General features: G+C 40.2%; 2 protein-coding genes across 11 annotated transcripts in view; one reads left to right on the top strand and one right to left on the bottom strand.

Moving 5' to 3' along the window:
* The window catches only part of LOC121565411 (tumor necrosis factor receptor superfamily member 5-like), a 140,524-nt gene that overhangs the window by 113,495 nt on the left and 9,898 nt on the right, over positions 1-17,131 (top strand). The window lies entirely within an intron of this gene.
* LOC121565490 lies at positions 234-9,003 on the bottom strand. Of its 5 annotated transcripts, XM_045207319.1 has the most exons (13): positions 8,922-9,003; positions 7,864-7,918; positions 7,422-7,547; positions 7,042-7,141; positions 6,781-6,906; positions 6,538-6,693; positions 4,550-4,637; positions 4,278-4,441; positions 4,087-4,106; positions 3,797-3,845; positions 2,985-3,557; positions 2,061-2,852; positions 234-2,027 (listed from the first exon to the last, which is right to left on the bottom strand). In XM_045207319.1, the coding sequence occupies exons 11-13, from the start codon at positions 3,078-3,080 to the stop codon at positions 1,974-1,976; spliced, it is 942 nt and encodes a 313-aa protein (XP_045063254.1). In that variant the 5' UTR covers positions 3,081-3,557; positions 3,797-3,845; positions 4,087-4,106; positions 4,278-4,441; positions 4,550-4,637; positions 6,538-6,693; positions 6,781-6,906; positions 7,042-7,141; positions 7,422-7,547; positions 7,864-7,918; positions 8,922-9,003; the 3' UTR covers positions 234-1,973. The 5 variants fall into 5 exon arrangements, with proteins under 5 accessions (XP_045063254.1, XP_045063250.1, XP_045063251.1 ...); XM_045207315.1 differs by having other exon boundaries at positions 234-2,852; XM_045207316.1 differs by having other exon boundaries at positions 234-2,852; positions 7,422-7,540.

Here is a 17,131-nt window from a genome sequence, read left to right as displayed (position 1 = left end):
TCCTCCAGGACATTCTAAACAGTTGTCTTTCACATGCTTCCTGCCTTGATATTTACCACTGATTTCATTTGGGGTTACCTCTAGAGGGCAGTCATGTAATGTTATTAGTGTGCATTTTATGAAATTCTAATGCTTTTGCAGAATGAGTCTCGGTTAATAACCCTCTGACTTGGATTCATAGAATAGTGACATTCAGGAGTTCATGAGGTCAATAATGTTATAGCAGTCTGGTGTAATAGTTGTACTTTAATTTACAGTTCAGTAGAGCTCTAAAATGTGCTATTGACAATATTTACTAAAATAATAAAAACTGTAATTTCCCATGCTAATGGAAGTCTTTACCCATGAACGGTGGGCATTACAATTTGGAAGCTTTAAAAGATTGCATGAAATATTGCAGTTTTTGTTTTGTAGATGTCCTCCATGCATTTCAAATAATAAACACAGAAAGTGTACATTGTTTAGCAAAACTGCATTGAATTTAACAGCATTATATTCAACCTTCAAGTACATCCATTACATAAACATTTGTGAGATCATATTACCAATTTTCCCAACTCCTTTTGTTCCAGGACAAATTGGCCTCTAAAATTGACTCAGTCTTTGTACAAATCCCTCATCATTAGACAACATTCATCTCTAAATAAAATTGATATTATTCCAATTGGGAGTATTGCACAGTGTAAAACTTTGGTTATACCACTTTTTTTTCTGTAAAGAACTTGCTGGATAATGCAGAAGATTGTAGCGAAACCTGTAGTAAAGTTAACTGATAAAGACTGTGATGGACAATCATCTTGGTTAGCTAAATGGTGCCAGAAATATGATTATCTATTTGTAACCAGTAGTTTAATTTCTCCTCGTCAACTAGCCTCTTCAGTTGAACTGATTTAACTGGGACATAGTAAACGTGATAACTTTTACATGTTACATGTTTTTACCTCACATTTTTGAGGACAGTCAGTGCAACAGAGTACAGTAACATACAGATATAATTGGACAAACTTCAACTGTATATAAAGTGCAACATGTTGAGAACTGTATGATCCATTGATTGATGAGTTGTCAATTGAATCTACGTGATCTATGAAATAGATGACAGCTTTTTTGGGACTTATAAATTAATGAATACCCATTGATTATTTAAAAATACTACTTATTAATGACTCATGTTGGAAAAAGATATGTGCGTTTAACACAATCAATTCATTATTTTTACGATGGTATTTATTTTGATGGATAAAACATTGTAGGCCCTATGCGGCTAGAGGTTGTGTCCGGTCCTAGTGTAGCCTGCTGATGAGAACGATGCTGAGAGTGTCGGCAGACATTTAATTTGAAGTCAATCAACATGGTTGGGAACTTATTTTGGACTAATTGGATAATGACGTTACAATTGTTTCACACATTATGTGAGAAGGCGCTGTATCGGCCTCAAGGTAACGCAAGGCTCTAGCTATGGGTAAATAAAATAAAGGACAATCAATCAAATTCATTTATAAAGCCTAATAAATATATATTTTTAAAGTCCTTTTTACATCATCAGTCCAGAACAGAGAGAGGACAGCATACAGAAAGGCACTTTATAGCTGTTTGGAGCAGATTTAATATAGTGCATTCTGGAATATTCCTGGCTAATCAGGCTGTGGGTGCACTTGAAAGTGTGGGGTGCCAACATAGTATGGCTTCAGTTTTGCGTCTGCTCACATGTAGAATGTTGAGCTTCAACCAAGCCTGTACTTTGAGGGATTTGGGGCCATTTAGATGTAGACATGCATGTCATCTGAAAAACTGTGGAAGAGGACCCTAAGTCACCTGATTAACATAACTGAGAGGAAGTAGGCAGAGGATGACCAGGGTGGGGGACACCACAGGTGACTGAGTGGACCTGCACTCTTCTACAATACTTATTCTCACCTATATGTGAGATAGGAGGGGAAGCAGTTCAGGATAGTTCCTGAAATGTTGTCTTTTCAATGCTTCTGAGATCCATACAGTCCATAGTGAGGTTGTATCTGCTTGTTGATGTCTTTGTCTGCTTCTATGAGCGTGATGTTGATGTCTTTGTCTGCTTCTATGAGCGTGATGTTGATGTCCTTGTCTGCTTCTATGAGCGTGATGTTGATGTCCTTGTCTGCTTCTATGAGCGTGATGTTGATGTCTTTGTCTGCTTCTATGAGCGTGATGTTGATGTCCTTGTCTGCTTCTATGAGCGTGATGTTGATGTCCTTGTCTGGTTCTATGAGCGTGATGTTGATGTCCTTGTCTGGTTCTATGAGCGTGATGATGATGTCCTTGTCTGCTTCTATGAGCGTGATGTTGATGTCTTTGTCTGCTTCTATGAGCGTGATGTTGATGTCCTTGTCTGGTTCTATGAGCGTGATGTTGATGTCCTTGTCTGCTTCTATGAGCGTGATGTTGATGTCCTTGTCTGGTTCTATGAGCGTGATGTTGATGTCCTTGTCGGCTTCTATGAGCGTGATGTTGATGTCCTTGTCGGCTTCTATGAGCGTGATGTTGATGTCTTTGTCTGCTTCTATGAGCGTGATGTTGATGTCCTTGTCGGCTTCTATGAGCGTGATGTTGATGTCCTTGTCGGCTTCTATGAGCGTGATGTTGATGTCCTTGTCTGGTTCTATGAGCGTGATGTTGATGTCCTTGTCTGCTTCTATGAGCATGATGTTGATGTCCTTGTCTGCTTCTATGAGCGTGATGTTGATGTCCTTGTCTGCTTCTATGAGCGTGATGTTGATGTTCTTGTCGGCTTCTATGAGCGTGATGATGATGTCTTTGTCTGCTTCTATGAGCGTGATGTTGATGTCCTTGTCTGCTTCTATGAGCGTGATGTTGATGTCCTTGTCGGCTTCTATGAGCGTGATGATGATGTCTTTGTCTGCTTATATGAGCGTGATGTTGATGTCTTTGTCTGCTTCTATGAGCGTGATGTTGATGTCCTTGTCTGCTTCTATGAGCGTGATGTTGATGTCCTTGTAGTGTAAAGTTATCCATTTGAATTTCCTTCCCATCCTTTTGACGACGTTTCTAATTTCTGGGGCATCTTCCCCAAGCGAAGGTTGCATCCTGCACCAGTATCCAGTAATCTGTGTCTCAAGATATTATCAAGTCCCATTTGAAGTTCCATAGTATGGGCTGACAGACGTTGTGGTCCTGAAGTTATGAACACATTTGACTTTCCCCTGGGCAGAGCAGAGGGTTCTCACCTACCGATGCTGGTTCCTAATCCTCATCACATGGTCCTTTTCATTTTAGAACAGGCTGTAGGCAGAAGCTGATGCACGTGTTCCAGTGTGGGTGGAAGCTGATGTATATGATTCATACACTAAGCCACATAATAGTAATTGTCAATGCACAGTGATCCTCTACCCAGAGGTCATATTCTTTGAATGTGCTGTAGAATCCTGTTTTTATACCAACCAGATTCTACAATATCACATTTAACATGTAGTGTTAAAATACACTATAGATGGCTGGACCAGCCAGCCAGTGGAGCACAGCTTACAGAATGTTGAGTCACTGACTGTGATGGGGGCTTGAATCTGGGGAGAGAAGTCATTTGTAATTTATCAGTAATTAATTTACGTTCTGGACAATGATTTGTAGAACAATTGCTTGTATCCAGAGTAATTTATTCTTGGATCATATCATTTGTCATAGCATTGATGACTTGATTAAGTAATAAACCATATACATTTACTTATAAATATGTTTGAAATTCTTTTAACTCATAAAAACTATTCCGTACACATATTTAGAAAACCTTGAAAGTTTGCCTTACCTTTTACAGTTTCCTCAGACAGCATTGGTATATCCTGATATGGGAATGCCTATCAGACAGAATCAGTAATTAGTAAACCACATTGGGCCAGTTTCCCAGACAGAGATTAAGCCCAGTCCTGGACTAAGAAGCACGTACATTGGAGATTCTCAATTTTAAGTGCTTTTTAGTCCAAAGCTAGGCGTAACCTATGCCTGGGAAACTGGCCCATTAAATTCAAATTTCACAGCCAGAAGAGAGCACTTAGTAACACAATGTGATGAAAGATATTCATAGATTTCCAAACATACCTGTGTATGTATTTGAGGGCCTATAAAAAAGTCAGATGTCCAATATTGTAATAAACATACTGTGTAACCATGACGTTAACAAACAGTAATCTACACTATGAGAAGTAGAACATGTAGCATTTACAGAGTATACTGAGTATCACAGGCATTGAAAACAATGAATGGTAAAGATAAAACTCCAGTAATCTTACCTAAGTTTAGTTTTGTTCTCACTATAAATAAACAAACACCAGCTATGGTGAATATCAGGAAACATATCAGAACACCAGCTATGATTCCAGCTGTGGGAAGTGAGGTTACTCCGCATTCTGAATCCGACCAAGGAGTTCCTGGTTCAATTTCCAAGAATTCACATCTATGTCAAAGACATAAATATAGTTTTTGAAAGATTCCATTTGAGCATAATAATTATTGTATTTTTATATCTTAACCATTTGAACTAACTAATAATGTCCACACTTACTCTGTGTGTGGTTGACAAGATGTTAATGATCCATCTGAATAAGTTTTACCAGGGCAGTCAGCACACACAGTATCTGTAGATGTTGTTCCTGCATAAATACAGTTGAAGGCGGAAGTTTACATACACTTAGGTTGGAGTCATTAGAACTCGTTTTTCAACCACTCCACAAATTTCTTGTTAACAAACTATAGTTTTGGAAAGTCGGTTAGGCCATCTACTTTGTGCATGAAACAAGTAATTTTTCCAACAATTGTTTACAGACAGATTATTTCACTTATAATTCACTGTATCACAATTTCAGTGGGTCAGAAGTTTACTGTGCCTTTAAATAGCTTGAAAATTCCAGAAAATGATGTCATGGCTTTAGAAGCTTCTAATAGGGTAATTGACATAATTTGAGTCAATTGGAGGTGTACCTGTGGATGTATTTCAAGGCCTACCTTCAAACTCAGTGCCTCTTTGCTTGACATCATGGGAAAATCCAAAGAAATCAGCCAAGATCTCAGAAAAAAAATTGTAGACCTCCACAATTCTGGTTCATCCTTGGGAGCAATTTCCAAACGCCTGAAGGTACCACGTTCATCTGTACAAACAATAGTATGCAAGTATAAACACCATGGAAACACGCAGCTGTCATACCGCTCAGGAAGGAGATTCATTCTGTCTCCTAGAGATTAACGTACGTTGGTGCAAAAAGTGCAAATCAATCCCAGAACAACAGCAAAGGACCTTGTGAAGATGCTGGAGAAAACGGGTACAAAAGTATCTATATCCACAGTAAAACGAGTCCTATATCGACATAACCTGAAAGGCCGCTCAGCAAGGAAGAAGCCACTGCTCCAAAAACGCCATTAAAAAAGCCAGACTACGGTTTGCAACTGTCCTCTCGTCTGATGAAACAAAAATATAACTGTTTGGCCATAATGACCATCGTTATGTTTGGAGGAAAAAGGGGGTCGCTTGCAAGCCGAACAACACCATCCCAACCGTGAAGCACGGGGGTGGCAGCATCATGCTGTGGGTGTGCTTTGCTGCAGGAGGGACTGGTGCACTTCACAAAATAGATGGCATCATGAGGAAGGAAAATGATGTGGATATATTGAAGCAACATCTCAAGACATCAGTCAGGAAGTTAAAGCTTGGTCGCAAATGGGTCTTCCAAATGGACAATGACCCCAAGCATACTTCCAAAGTGGCAAAATGGCTTAAGGACAACAAAGTCAAGGTATCGGAGTGGCCATCACAAAGCCCTGACCTCAATCCTATAGAACATTTGTGGGCAGAACTGAAATAATAATAATAATATGCCATTTAGCAGACGCTTTTATCCAAAGCGACTTACAGTCGTGCGTGCATACATTTTTGTGTATGGGTGGTCCCGGGGATCGAACCCACTACCTTGGCGTTACAAGCGCCGTGCTCTACCAGCTGAGCTACAGAAGACCACAAAAGCGTGTGCGAGCAAGGAGGCCTACAAACCTGACTCAGTTACACCAGCTCTATCAGGAGGAATGGGCCAAAATTCACCCAACTTATTGTGGGAAGCTTGTGGAAGGCTACCCAAAACGTTTGACCCAAGTTAAACAATTTAAAGGCAATGCTACCAAATACTAATTGAGTGTATGTAAACTTCTGACCCACTGGGAATGTGATGAAAGAAATAAAAGCTGAAATAAATCATTCTCTCTACTATTATTCTGACATTTCACATTCTTAAAATAAAGTGGTGATCCTAACTGACCTAAGACTGGGCATTTTTACTAGGATTAAATGTCAGGAATTGTGAAAAACTGAGTTTAAATGTATTTGGCTAAGGTGTATGTAAACTTCCGACTTCAACTGTACATGTTGAAATATTAATAAAAATGTAATTTCTTCCCCTCATTTAATTCCATTAACTGTAATGATTATTCACACTGAAGTTAACAACTTGACTCAATTGAATTATGACAACACAATTAGTTTTATGAGTGAGACAGAAGACCAACCTGTGTGGCTGATGTATTGACCAGGTTTACAGCTGCTGTGTCTCTGGGCTGCTCTACAACCATCCTTAGTTGGGTCTAGACAGTAGAACCCCTCCAGTGTCCAACAGACAGTGTCTGATGAAGGTCTACATGGCTGCTTTACCTTCAAACCCAAACCTATGGAGAAAACATGTCACTTGGTATCTGAAGCTAAATGTAAAGCCTGTTGTATTTCATTAAAACAACAGCTGATATAATTCTCACCTGGATGACATGTGGTACAGTTGTTGCATGTTGTTTTCTCACTGGGCTCATCAAGGAATGTGGAGTCAATACAGGGCACACAGGAGGTGATTGTAGATTTAGTACAATGACTATTTACATGATATCCTGTTGAAAAGAAAACCAGAAAATAATTAAATGTTGGTATTATTATAGTTATTATTATAATTAACCCCTCATAATAATACATTTGTAAATGTAAATTTAAATGTAAATGTAAATAAAAATACACAAGGTCCTTACCAGGCCTACACATTCTGCAATATCTATCGCCTATTTTATAGATGGGGCGAATATATGTGAAACAGGGTTCAATGTTTAGAAGTATAGAAGTTATAGGTATCTGCAAATAGAGAAGAAATAAAACATCAGCATCAGCATACATTACATTTAAAGATGACACCAAACCCAAGATAACCTGTTATCTGCAAATTCAGTCAATAAATGTTAGTGAAATGTACGTCTCTCCACCACTTTTTTTCTACGAGGTTACAGTAAAATTTTAACTAAAACTAATTGGCTAATAACTGATTCATATTTCATAAAGGACATATTTACATTGATCACTTTTCTTTTTTTTACATGCCAAGCCACAATGTGCTAATCAGAAATGTTTCACCTACAGTCCATATCAAGCTTTCAAACTGTGCCATGGTTCCTCAATCCTCTCCAAGTCACTGGAAGACCCACACACTGGATTTATGAAGTTCTTAGGAGTTTTGAAGTCTGGAGATGAACTGACCTGTAGACTTAATGTATTTTAGTACATGTAAATATAATCCTTTCAATTTGTAAAATTATGATATCTTGCTGAATTGAATCAGTAAAAAAAAAATTACTTTGAAAAGTATGAAACAGAAATAGGCAAATAGTTATTAGAGAATGCTGCCAGGTAACGTCAACACAGCCAATGCCTCCCATTTACTGCATGAGGCCTACTGAAATACTGTAGTGTGTGAGAGATATTGTAAGCTACCTGTAGAAATGTGTCTGCCCCTTATTTACTGGTAACATGCAATTGTACAACATTGAAAAAGCAAATGCATAAATTAACATTACCCTTACCACACATTGGGCAGCACTGCCCGTCAAAAGTGTTGTATTCTGCTGGACCACAATCCTTTCCAAATACAAGTATAAAATGAAAACGACATAGGAGTTAAAAATAGTACAAACAGACAGGAATTTATAATTAAAACATTAATTATGACTTCGTGTCTTCCTTCCCCTAATAAGTGGAAATCTACAGGATGGTGGCCGGCTACCAACGACTGTCAGACTGACTAAAGACAACAAACTATCCACTTCGAGTCAGGGGAGCTGCCCACACAGAAATAGTGACCATGTAGCCTATACTACAGGGGAGCTGCCCACACAGAAATAGTGACCATGTAGCCTATCCTACAGGGGAGCTGCCTACACAGAAATAGTGACCATGTAGCCTATCCTACAGGGGAGCTGCCCACACAGAAATAGTGACCATGTAGCCTACCCTACAGGGGAGCTGCCCACACAGAAATAGTGACCATGTAGCCTATACTACAGGGGAGCTGCCCACACAGAAATAGCGACCATGTAGCCTATACTACAGGGGAGCTGCCCACACTAATCACAAAGTAACTCTGAATATTTAGCTAAGTCGATAAGGCCGTCATTAAACGTTCATGTAATCATCATTGGGGGTTTTATCTCAGTCATCAGATTGAAACGTCTGAATGTACCGCAGGACTTCCTCAGCTCCCCACAACCTTATTGCATGTTTTTATTCTCATATATTGTCTTGCTAATGGCGTAAACCAGATTGTTGTAGCTAGCTATAACTTTGCATGCCGACCATTTTATGGGATAGTGCTTCCAAATATAAATTGTTCTGTGGTTCAACTGCTAGGCAAGGAAGGATGAATTAAAGCATTATCTTTGGATTCAACATGATCGCAAGCGTACCTCATTACATTAGCAACATGCCATGGGTGTGGCTAGATCGCTAGCATCGTTAACTAAAGTTTGCTGATTCAATCTCAAATTTGATAGTTGGACTATATGGTTTATCAGGACACCAACTAGCTAGCCAATTTATATCACAATTATGTAAAACCAAAATGTAGCTATACCAGCTAAATTACCAATGAGGAAATACTGTTCAGACGAAAGGCATACCATTGCGACTTGATAAAGACAGACACCTACTGTACTGGGGCGTGGAACAGAGACAGTGAGAATCTACATCCTACACATCAGCCCCGTTGCTCATGACAAGCATATCAAGCAGGGTGAGGTCACAATCATATCCGGTGTAATGTCATATTGGCCCCGTTAAAATGATTTGAAAATGCATATTTTCTTCCCTGAATTTAGTCTATAATAGTCTATAATCGGTCTGAAATATTAGGAGGTACAGTATACAAATGCATTTAACTGGCCTACTCCAACCATTGCAGTTCACATTTTGCTTTAATACATTTTTACAATGTAAGGTCATTGGAACACTAACGGTTTTGACTTGAGGTTATTGTTTGTTAAGGGTGCCAGGTAGGTTGTGCTTACCAGAGAAGATATTGATTTCTCCTTTTTGTTTGTGAGGGAATTAATCCCGTCAGGTCCGTCAAGTCTACACCAATACAAAGGACTCATGTAAAAGTCAGTATGGGAATACACTTTTCATAAACCCTTAAAAGATTGTTAATAACTTTGAAATTGAAGACTTATTTGCTAAATAAGACCATTACATTTTGTCTGTTAGGATGATTGAGTGATTTTTTATGTCTATTTATGTGACTAACTATGGTTACTGACTGTTTTATTTTTCTATAGGATACCCCCTAAATCAACCAAGAACAGGACAAGGACATACACTATATATGCAAAAGTATGTGGACACCCCTTCAAATTAGTGGATTAGGCTATTTCAGCATAAAATCGATCACACAGCCATGCAATCTCTATAGACAAACATTGGCAGTATTATGGCCCGTACTGAAGAGCTCAGTGTCTTTCAACTGGCACCGTCATAGGATGCCACCTTTCCAACAAGTCAGTTTGTCAAATTTCTGCCCTGCTAGAGCTGCCCTGGTCAACTGTAAGTGCTGTTATTATGAAGTGGAAACGTCTAGGAGCAACAACGGCTCAGCCGCCAAGTGGTAGGTCACACAAGCTCACAGAACAGGACCACAGAGTGCTGAAGCGCGTAAAAACCATCTGGCAGTCTGACGGACGAATCTGGGTTTGGCAGGTGCCAGGAGAACGCTACCTAACCGAATATATAGTGCCAACTGTAAAGTTTGATGGAGGAGGAATAATGGTCTGGAGCTGTTTTTCATGGTTTGGGCTAGACCCCTTAGTTCCAGTGAAGGGAAACCTTAAAGCTAGATGATTCTGTGCTTCCAACTTTGTGGCAACAGTTTGGGGAAGGCCCTTTCCTTGCACAAAGTGAGGTCCATACAGACGAGCAGGTGTCCATATACTTTTGGTAATGTAGTGTATATAAACAAAATCAAACAAGATCCTATAAGATACCAGGAGTATCTTAAGAAACAAAAATAACATGCATCGAGAGAAAAGAAAGTGGTGAACTGACATCCATCTCACAACTTTCCCAGACAGAAAAAAGGAGGCCATAGAAAATAAACCAAAGAAACAGATTTTTATTTTATTTTGATCAACTATCCAGAAAATAGTGGATATGGAGTCATTCCTGTCAAGGAACACACTCACAGAATGATGACCTAACTGCCCCTCAAATGACTCCACATCTATGTGATTGTTTTTGACCCACAGACTGTGATAATTCAACAGAGGTTAGACAAAGCACAGCCTTCCACTTCCACAGCACCATCTCGCTTAATATACTGAACAATACAGCACCACTGCCATCTCGCTTAATATACTGAACAATACAGCACCACCGCCATCTCGCTTAATATACTGAACAATACAGCACCACTGCCATCTCGCTTAATATACTGAACAATACAGCACCACTGCCATTTCGCTTAATATACTGAACACAGCACCACTGCCATCTCGCTTAATATACTGAACACAGCACCACCGCCATCTCGCTTAATATACTGAACAATACAGCACCACCGCCATCTCGCTTAATATACTGAACAATACAGCACCACTGCCATCTCGCTTAATATACTGAACAATACAGCACCACCGCCATCTCGCTTAATATACTGAACAATACAGCACCACTGCCATCTCGCTTAATATACTGAACAATACAGCACCACCGCCATCTCGCTTAATATACTGAACAATACAGCACCACTGCCATTTCGCTTAATATACTGAACACAGCACCACTGCCATCTCGCTTAATATACTGAACACAGCACCACCGCCATCTCGCTTAATATACTGAACAATACAGCACCACCGCCATCTCGCTTAATATACTGAACAATACAGCACCACTGCCATCTCGCTTAATATACTGAACAATACAGCACCACTGCCATTTCGCTTAATATACTGAACACAGCACCACTGCCATCTCGCTTAATATACTGAACAATACAGCACCACCGCCATCTCGCTTAATATACTGAACAATACAGCACCACCGCCATCTCGCTTAATATACTGAACAATACAGCACCACTGCCATCTCGCTTAATATACTGAACAATACAGCACCACCGCCATCTCGCTTAATATACTGAACAATACAGCACCACTGCCATCTCGCTTAATATACTGAACACAGCACCACTGCCATCTCGCTTAATATACTGAACAATACAGCACCACTGCCATCTCGCTTAATATACTGAACACAGCACCACTGCCATCTCGCTTAATATACTGAACAATACAGCACCACTGCCATCTCGCTTAATATACTGAACACAGCACCACTGCCATCTCGCTTAATATACCGAACAATACAGCACCACTGCCATCTCGCGTAATATACTGAACAATACAGCACCACCGCCATCTCGCTTAATATACTGAACAATACAGCACCACTGCCATCTCGCTTAATATACTGAACACAGCACCACCGCCATCTCGCTTAATATACTGAACAATACAGCACCACTGCCATCTCGCTTAATATACTGAACACAGCACCACTGCCATCTCGCTTAATATACTGAACACAGCACCACCGCCATCTCGCTTAATATACTGAACAATACAGCACCACCGCCATCTAACGCAAGACAGCCCATTGCAGACATACAGTACCAGTCAAAAGTTTGGACACACCTACTCATTCCACGTTTTTTCTTAATTTTTACTATTTTCTACATTGTAGAATAATAGTGAAGACATCAAAACTATGAAATAACACATATGGAATCATGTAGTAACCAAAAAAGTGTTCAACAAATCAAAATATATTTTAAATTTTAGATTCTTCAAAGTAGCCACCCTTTGCCTTGATGACAGCTTTGCACACTCTTGGCATTCTCTCAACCAGCTTCATAAGGAATGCTTTTTCCAACAGTCTTGAAGGAGTTCCCACATATGCTGAGCACTTGTTGGCTGCTTTTCCTTCACTCTGCGGTCCAACTCATCCCAAACCATCTCAATTGGGTTGAGGTCGGGTGATTGTGGAGGCCAGGACATCTGATGCAGCACTCCATCACTCTCCTTCTTGGTCAAATATCCCTTACACAGCCTGGAGGTGTCCTGTTGAAAAACAAATGATAGTCCCACTAAGCGCAAACCAGATGGGATTGCGTATCACTGCAGAATGCTGTGGTAGCCATGCTGGTTAAGTGTGCCTTGAATTCTAAATACATCACAGACAGTGTCACCAGCAAAGCAACCCCACACCATCACCTCCATGCTTCACGGTGGAAACCACACATGCAGAGATCATCTGTTCAACTACTCTGCGTCTCACAAAGACACGGCGGTTGGAACCAAAATCTCAAATTTGTACTCATCAGACCAAAGGACAGATGTCCACCGGTCTAATGTCCATTGTTCGTGTTTCTTGACCAAAGCAAGTCTCTTCTTATTGGTGTCCTTTAGTAGTGGTTTCACTCAGTCTCCTCTGAACAGTTGATGTTGAGATGTGCCTGTTACTTGAACTCTGTGAAGCATTTATTTGGCCTGCAATTTCCGAGGCTGTCCTCATGAGAGCTAGTTTCATCATAGCGCTTGATGGTTTTTGCGACTGCACTTTAAGAAACTTTCAACATTCATAATTTTCCGGCTTGACTGACCTTCATGTCTTAAAGATAATGATGGACTGTCATTTCTCTTTGCTTATTTGAGCTGTTCTTGCCATAATATGGACTTGGTCTTTTACCAAATAGGGCTATCTTCTGTATACCCCCCTACTTTGTCACAACACAACTGATTGGCTCAAACACATTAAGGAAAGAAATTCCACAAATTAACTTTTAACAAGGCACACCTGTTAATTGAAATGCATTCCAGGTGACTACACGCCAACTCTTTCCCCCAGTGGCCCAATGTTCTGAACATGGCTGACCAGCTACCAACACCTGCGCTGAACTTTGAGCAACAGGTATTTAATATGTTTACCTAAGTAGTTACATGGTTTGTCATTAAAAGTATTAGATAGACACGCTTGTAATATCCGTACATTATTGACCCGTGACTGACAATTTTGAAGTACGTTAGCTTAGTTGGCTGGCTTTGGTGTCAGACTAGCTAGCCAAATGGAAATGAAATGAAACGCAAGACTGCATGCCTGTCACGGTACAGCTAGCCACTGCCAGTGAAAGGTTTGTCCGTATGTTTGCCGTGCGTGCATGAGTGAGTGAGCGTGCGTGCGTGAGTGAGATAAAACAGCGACAACCCTAAATAGCTATTCCCATAACAATACCTGAAGCCTAGACCCAATCTTGCTTGATACCATGAAATGTATTGTATAAAGATACGCTTAATATACTGAACAAAAATATAAACGCAACATGTAACAATGTCATTGATTTTTACTGAGTTACAGTTCATATGAGGAAATCATTCAATTTAAATGAATGCATTAGGCCCTAGTCTATGGATTTCACATGACTGGAAATACATATATGCATCTGTTGGTCACAGATACCTTTAAAAAAATGGGCCTCACAATCTCGTCATGGTATTTTTGTGCATTCAAACGTGCCATCGATAAAATGCAATTGTGCACGTTGTCCTTAAGATATGCCTGCCCATATCATAACCCCACCATGGGGCACTCTGTTCACAAGGTTGACATCAGCAAACCGCTCGCCCACACAATGCCATACATGTGGTCTGCGGTTGTGAGGCCGGTTGGACGTACTGCCAAATTCTCTAAAACAATGTTGGAGGTGGCTTATGGTAGAGAAATGAACATGCAACTCTCTGGCAACAGCCTTGGTAGACATTCCTGCAGTCAGCATGCCAATTGCACGCTCCCTCAACTTGAGACATCTGTGGCATTGTGTTGTCTGACAAAACTGGACATTTTAGTGGCCTTTTATTGTCCCCAGCACAAGGTGCACCTGTGTAATGATCATGATGTTTAATCGGCTTCTTGATATGTCACACCTGTCAGGTGGATGGATTATCTTGGCAAAGGAGAAATGCTCACTAACAGGGATGTAAACAAATTTGTGCACAACATTTAAGATATAAACCATTCTGGGATCTTTTATTTCAGCTCATGCAACATGGGACCAACACTACATGTTGCATTTATATTTTTATTCAGTGTATATTGACCCGTGACAATTTTGAAGTATGTTACTTAACTACATAGTTTAGTCTGCTGGTTTAAATTCGCGATACATAAAATCCTGTCTATCATGTTCATTGATTGGGTTAAGATGAACCGTCACTCCAAAACACCGCCCTGGGGGCTGGGCGTTCCTCATTGAAGACCATGTATGTTGCATTGATCCGATCTGTAATAGACTATGGAAGTATAGCATATGGTTCGGCAGCCCGGACCTCACTGGAAAGGCTAGATGTCATACAGGGGCAAGGACTCAGAATATGTACTGGGGCGTTTCGGACGTCCCCAGTGGGTGCATTACAGGTGGAGACAGGGGATATGCCATTGCAGATTAGGAGACAGCAGCTGTCAATGAATTACTGGGTCAACCTACAAGGACATGGGGTGTTTAATCCTGCGAAAGGGATTTTACAGGCATGCTGGGAACATGAGCGAAGACCGAACACGAGTTTTGGGTGGGTGGGTAATACCCAGGCGAAGGAGATGGGACTGTATGGAAGGGAGTTTAGTCCAACGGTAGTTATTCCTGAAATTTTTTCACCCTTCATCGAAAATATCATCTTTACATTTAACTTTATTTTTAATGTTTACGATTGATTTGATTTTAAATTCAATACATTTCATTGCACCCGATTTTGCTACACCTGGCAACCCTGTCCTCAAACGAAAGTGATAGCCAACTAGTCTTTAAATCAGGTAAGACTGCAGTGTGTGGTAAAAATTTTCAATATTGATTGAATGTGCATAATGTCGTATTTTGCAACATTATTTTTGTTTGTTCTGTCGTCAAACACTGCCATGCAATAATTTTGTGAGTTGACTGGATTTAGCGACGTCGAACGGCTTCTGCATATACCGTACATCAGTGATTGAACGCCCTACACTGTAGGCTACAGTATAACTATGGAGGCTATAATCTAGAGTGCTTTAAATACGTTACTTAACTACATAGATTAGTCTGCTGGCTTAAATTCGCAATACATAAAATCCTGTCTATCATGTTCATTGATTGGGTTAAAGATGAACCGTCACTCAAAAACACTGCCCTGGGGGCTGGGCGTTTCTCATTGAAGACCATGTTTGTAGCAAAATCGGGTGCAATGAAATGTATTGAATTTAAAATCAAATCAATCGTAAACATGAAAAATAATGTTCTATTGATCCGATCTGTAATAGACTACGGAGGTTTAGCATATGGTTCCGCAGCCTGGACCTCACTGGAAAGGCTAGATTAAGGAATACCTGGGATAGGATAAAGTAATCTTTACCCCCCCCCCCCCAAAAAATAAAAAAAATAAACATATTGTAAAGTGGTTATCCCACTGGCTATAAGGTGAATGCACCAATTTGTAAATCGCTCTGGATAAGAGCGTCTACTAAATGACGTAAATGTAAATACAGGGGCAATGACTCAGAATATGTAGTGGGGCGTTTCGGACGTCCCCAGTGGCTGCATTACAGGTGGAGACAGGGGATATGCCATTGCAGATTAGGAGACAGCAGCAGGCAATGAATTACTGGGTCAACCTACAAGGACATGGGGTGTTTAATCCTGCGAAAGGGATTTTACAGGCATGCTGGGAACATGAGCGAAGACCGAACACGAGTTTTTGGTGGGTGGGTAATACCCAGGCGAAGGAGATGGGACTGTATGGAAGGGAGTTTAGTCCAACGGTAGTTATTCCTGTAATTTTTTCACCCTTCCTCGAAAATATCATCTTTACATTTAACTTTATTTTTAATGTTTACGATTGATTTGATTTTAAATTCAATACATTTCATTGCACCCGATTTTGCTACACCTGGCAACCCTGTCCTCAAACGAAAGTGATAGCCAACATTTACATTTACGTCATTTAGCAGACGCTGTTATCCAGAGCGACTTACAAATAGGCCAACTAGTCCTAAAATCAGGTAAGACTGCAGTGTGTGGTAAAATTATTCAATATAGATTGATAGTGCATAATGTCGTATTTATTTTTTGACTGGATTTAGCGACGTCGAACGGCTGCTGCATATACCGTACAGCAGTGAGTGAAAGCCCTACACTGTAGGCTACAGTATAACTATGGAGGCTATAATCTAGAGCGCCTTAAATTGTGTTTGAGAGCATGTTTTAACTCTAAATGGTTAAGGGATACTTCGGGATTTTGACAACGAAGCCCTTTTATCTACTACCCGAGTCAGATGAACCCGTGGATACCATTTGTATGTACAAGTATGGGTAGCTGCAGCCCAATATGGCGACCGAGTATGTTCGTCAATAGTTATCAAAGTCACTAATGCAACTTATTTCTACAATTATCTTCTTAAAATGTGATTGTAAACCTAACTTTAACCAGACTGCTAACTTTATGCCTAACCTTAAATTAACCTTTTTTTCTCCTTTTTGACATTTTATGAAATTCCCAATATTGACTTTGTGGCTGTGGAAACCTCGGGAGTATACGCAAAGATTTGTTGTTTTTGTGGTATATGTTTTAGTCACACAGGCGCCATTTGAAACGAGAGCGAGGTCGAGGTGGGAAACCCCCGGATGTCGCCAGACAAAACAACAATGTCTTCTTCGATGAGGTTTAACGGCGGTTGGCATCCAATAAATGTTGCATTACCGCCACCTACTAGACTGGAGTACAA

This window comes from Coregonus clupeaformis, chromosome 24 (genome assembly GCF_020615455.1).
Source record: "Coregonus clupeaformis isolate EN_2021a chromosome 24, ASM2061545v1, whole genome shotgun sequence".
NCBI classification, from domain to species: Eukaryota; Metazoa; Chordata; class Actinopteri; order Salmoniformes; family Salmonidae; genus Coregonus; species Coregonus clupeaformis.
Note: the sequence above shows the minus strand (reverse complement) of the source record. Positions and strands in the feature narration are given on the sequence as shown.

Excerpts from the sequence above, each read along its gene's own strand:
- LOC121565490 (XM_045207315.1), bottom strand. The coding sequence starts at position 3,080 with ATGCAACCTTCGCTTGGGGAAGATGCCCCAGAAATTAGAAACGTCGTC. Across the intron at positions 2,853-2,984 it reads TAACTTTACACTACAAGGAC|ATCAACATCACGCTCATAGA; the intron begins ATCAACATCACG and ends GCCGACAAGGAC.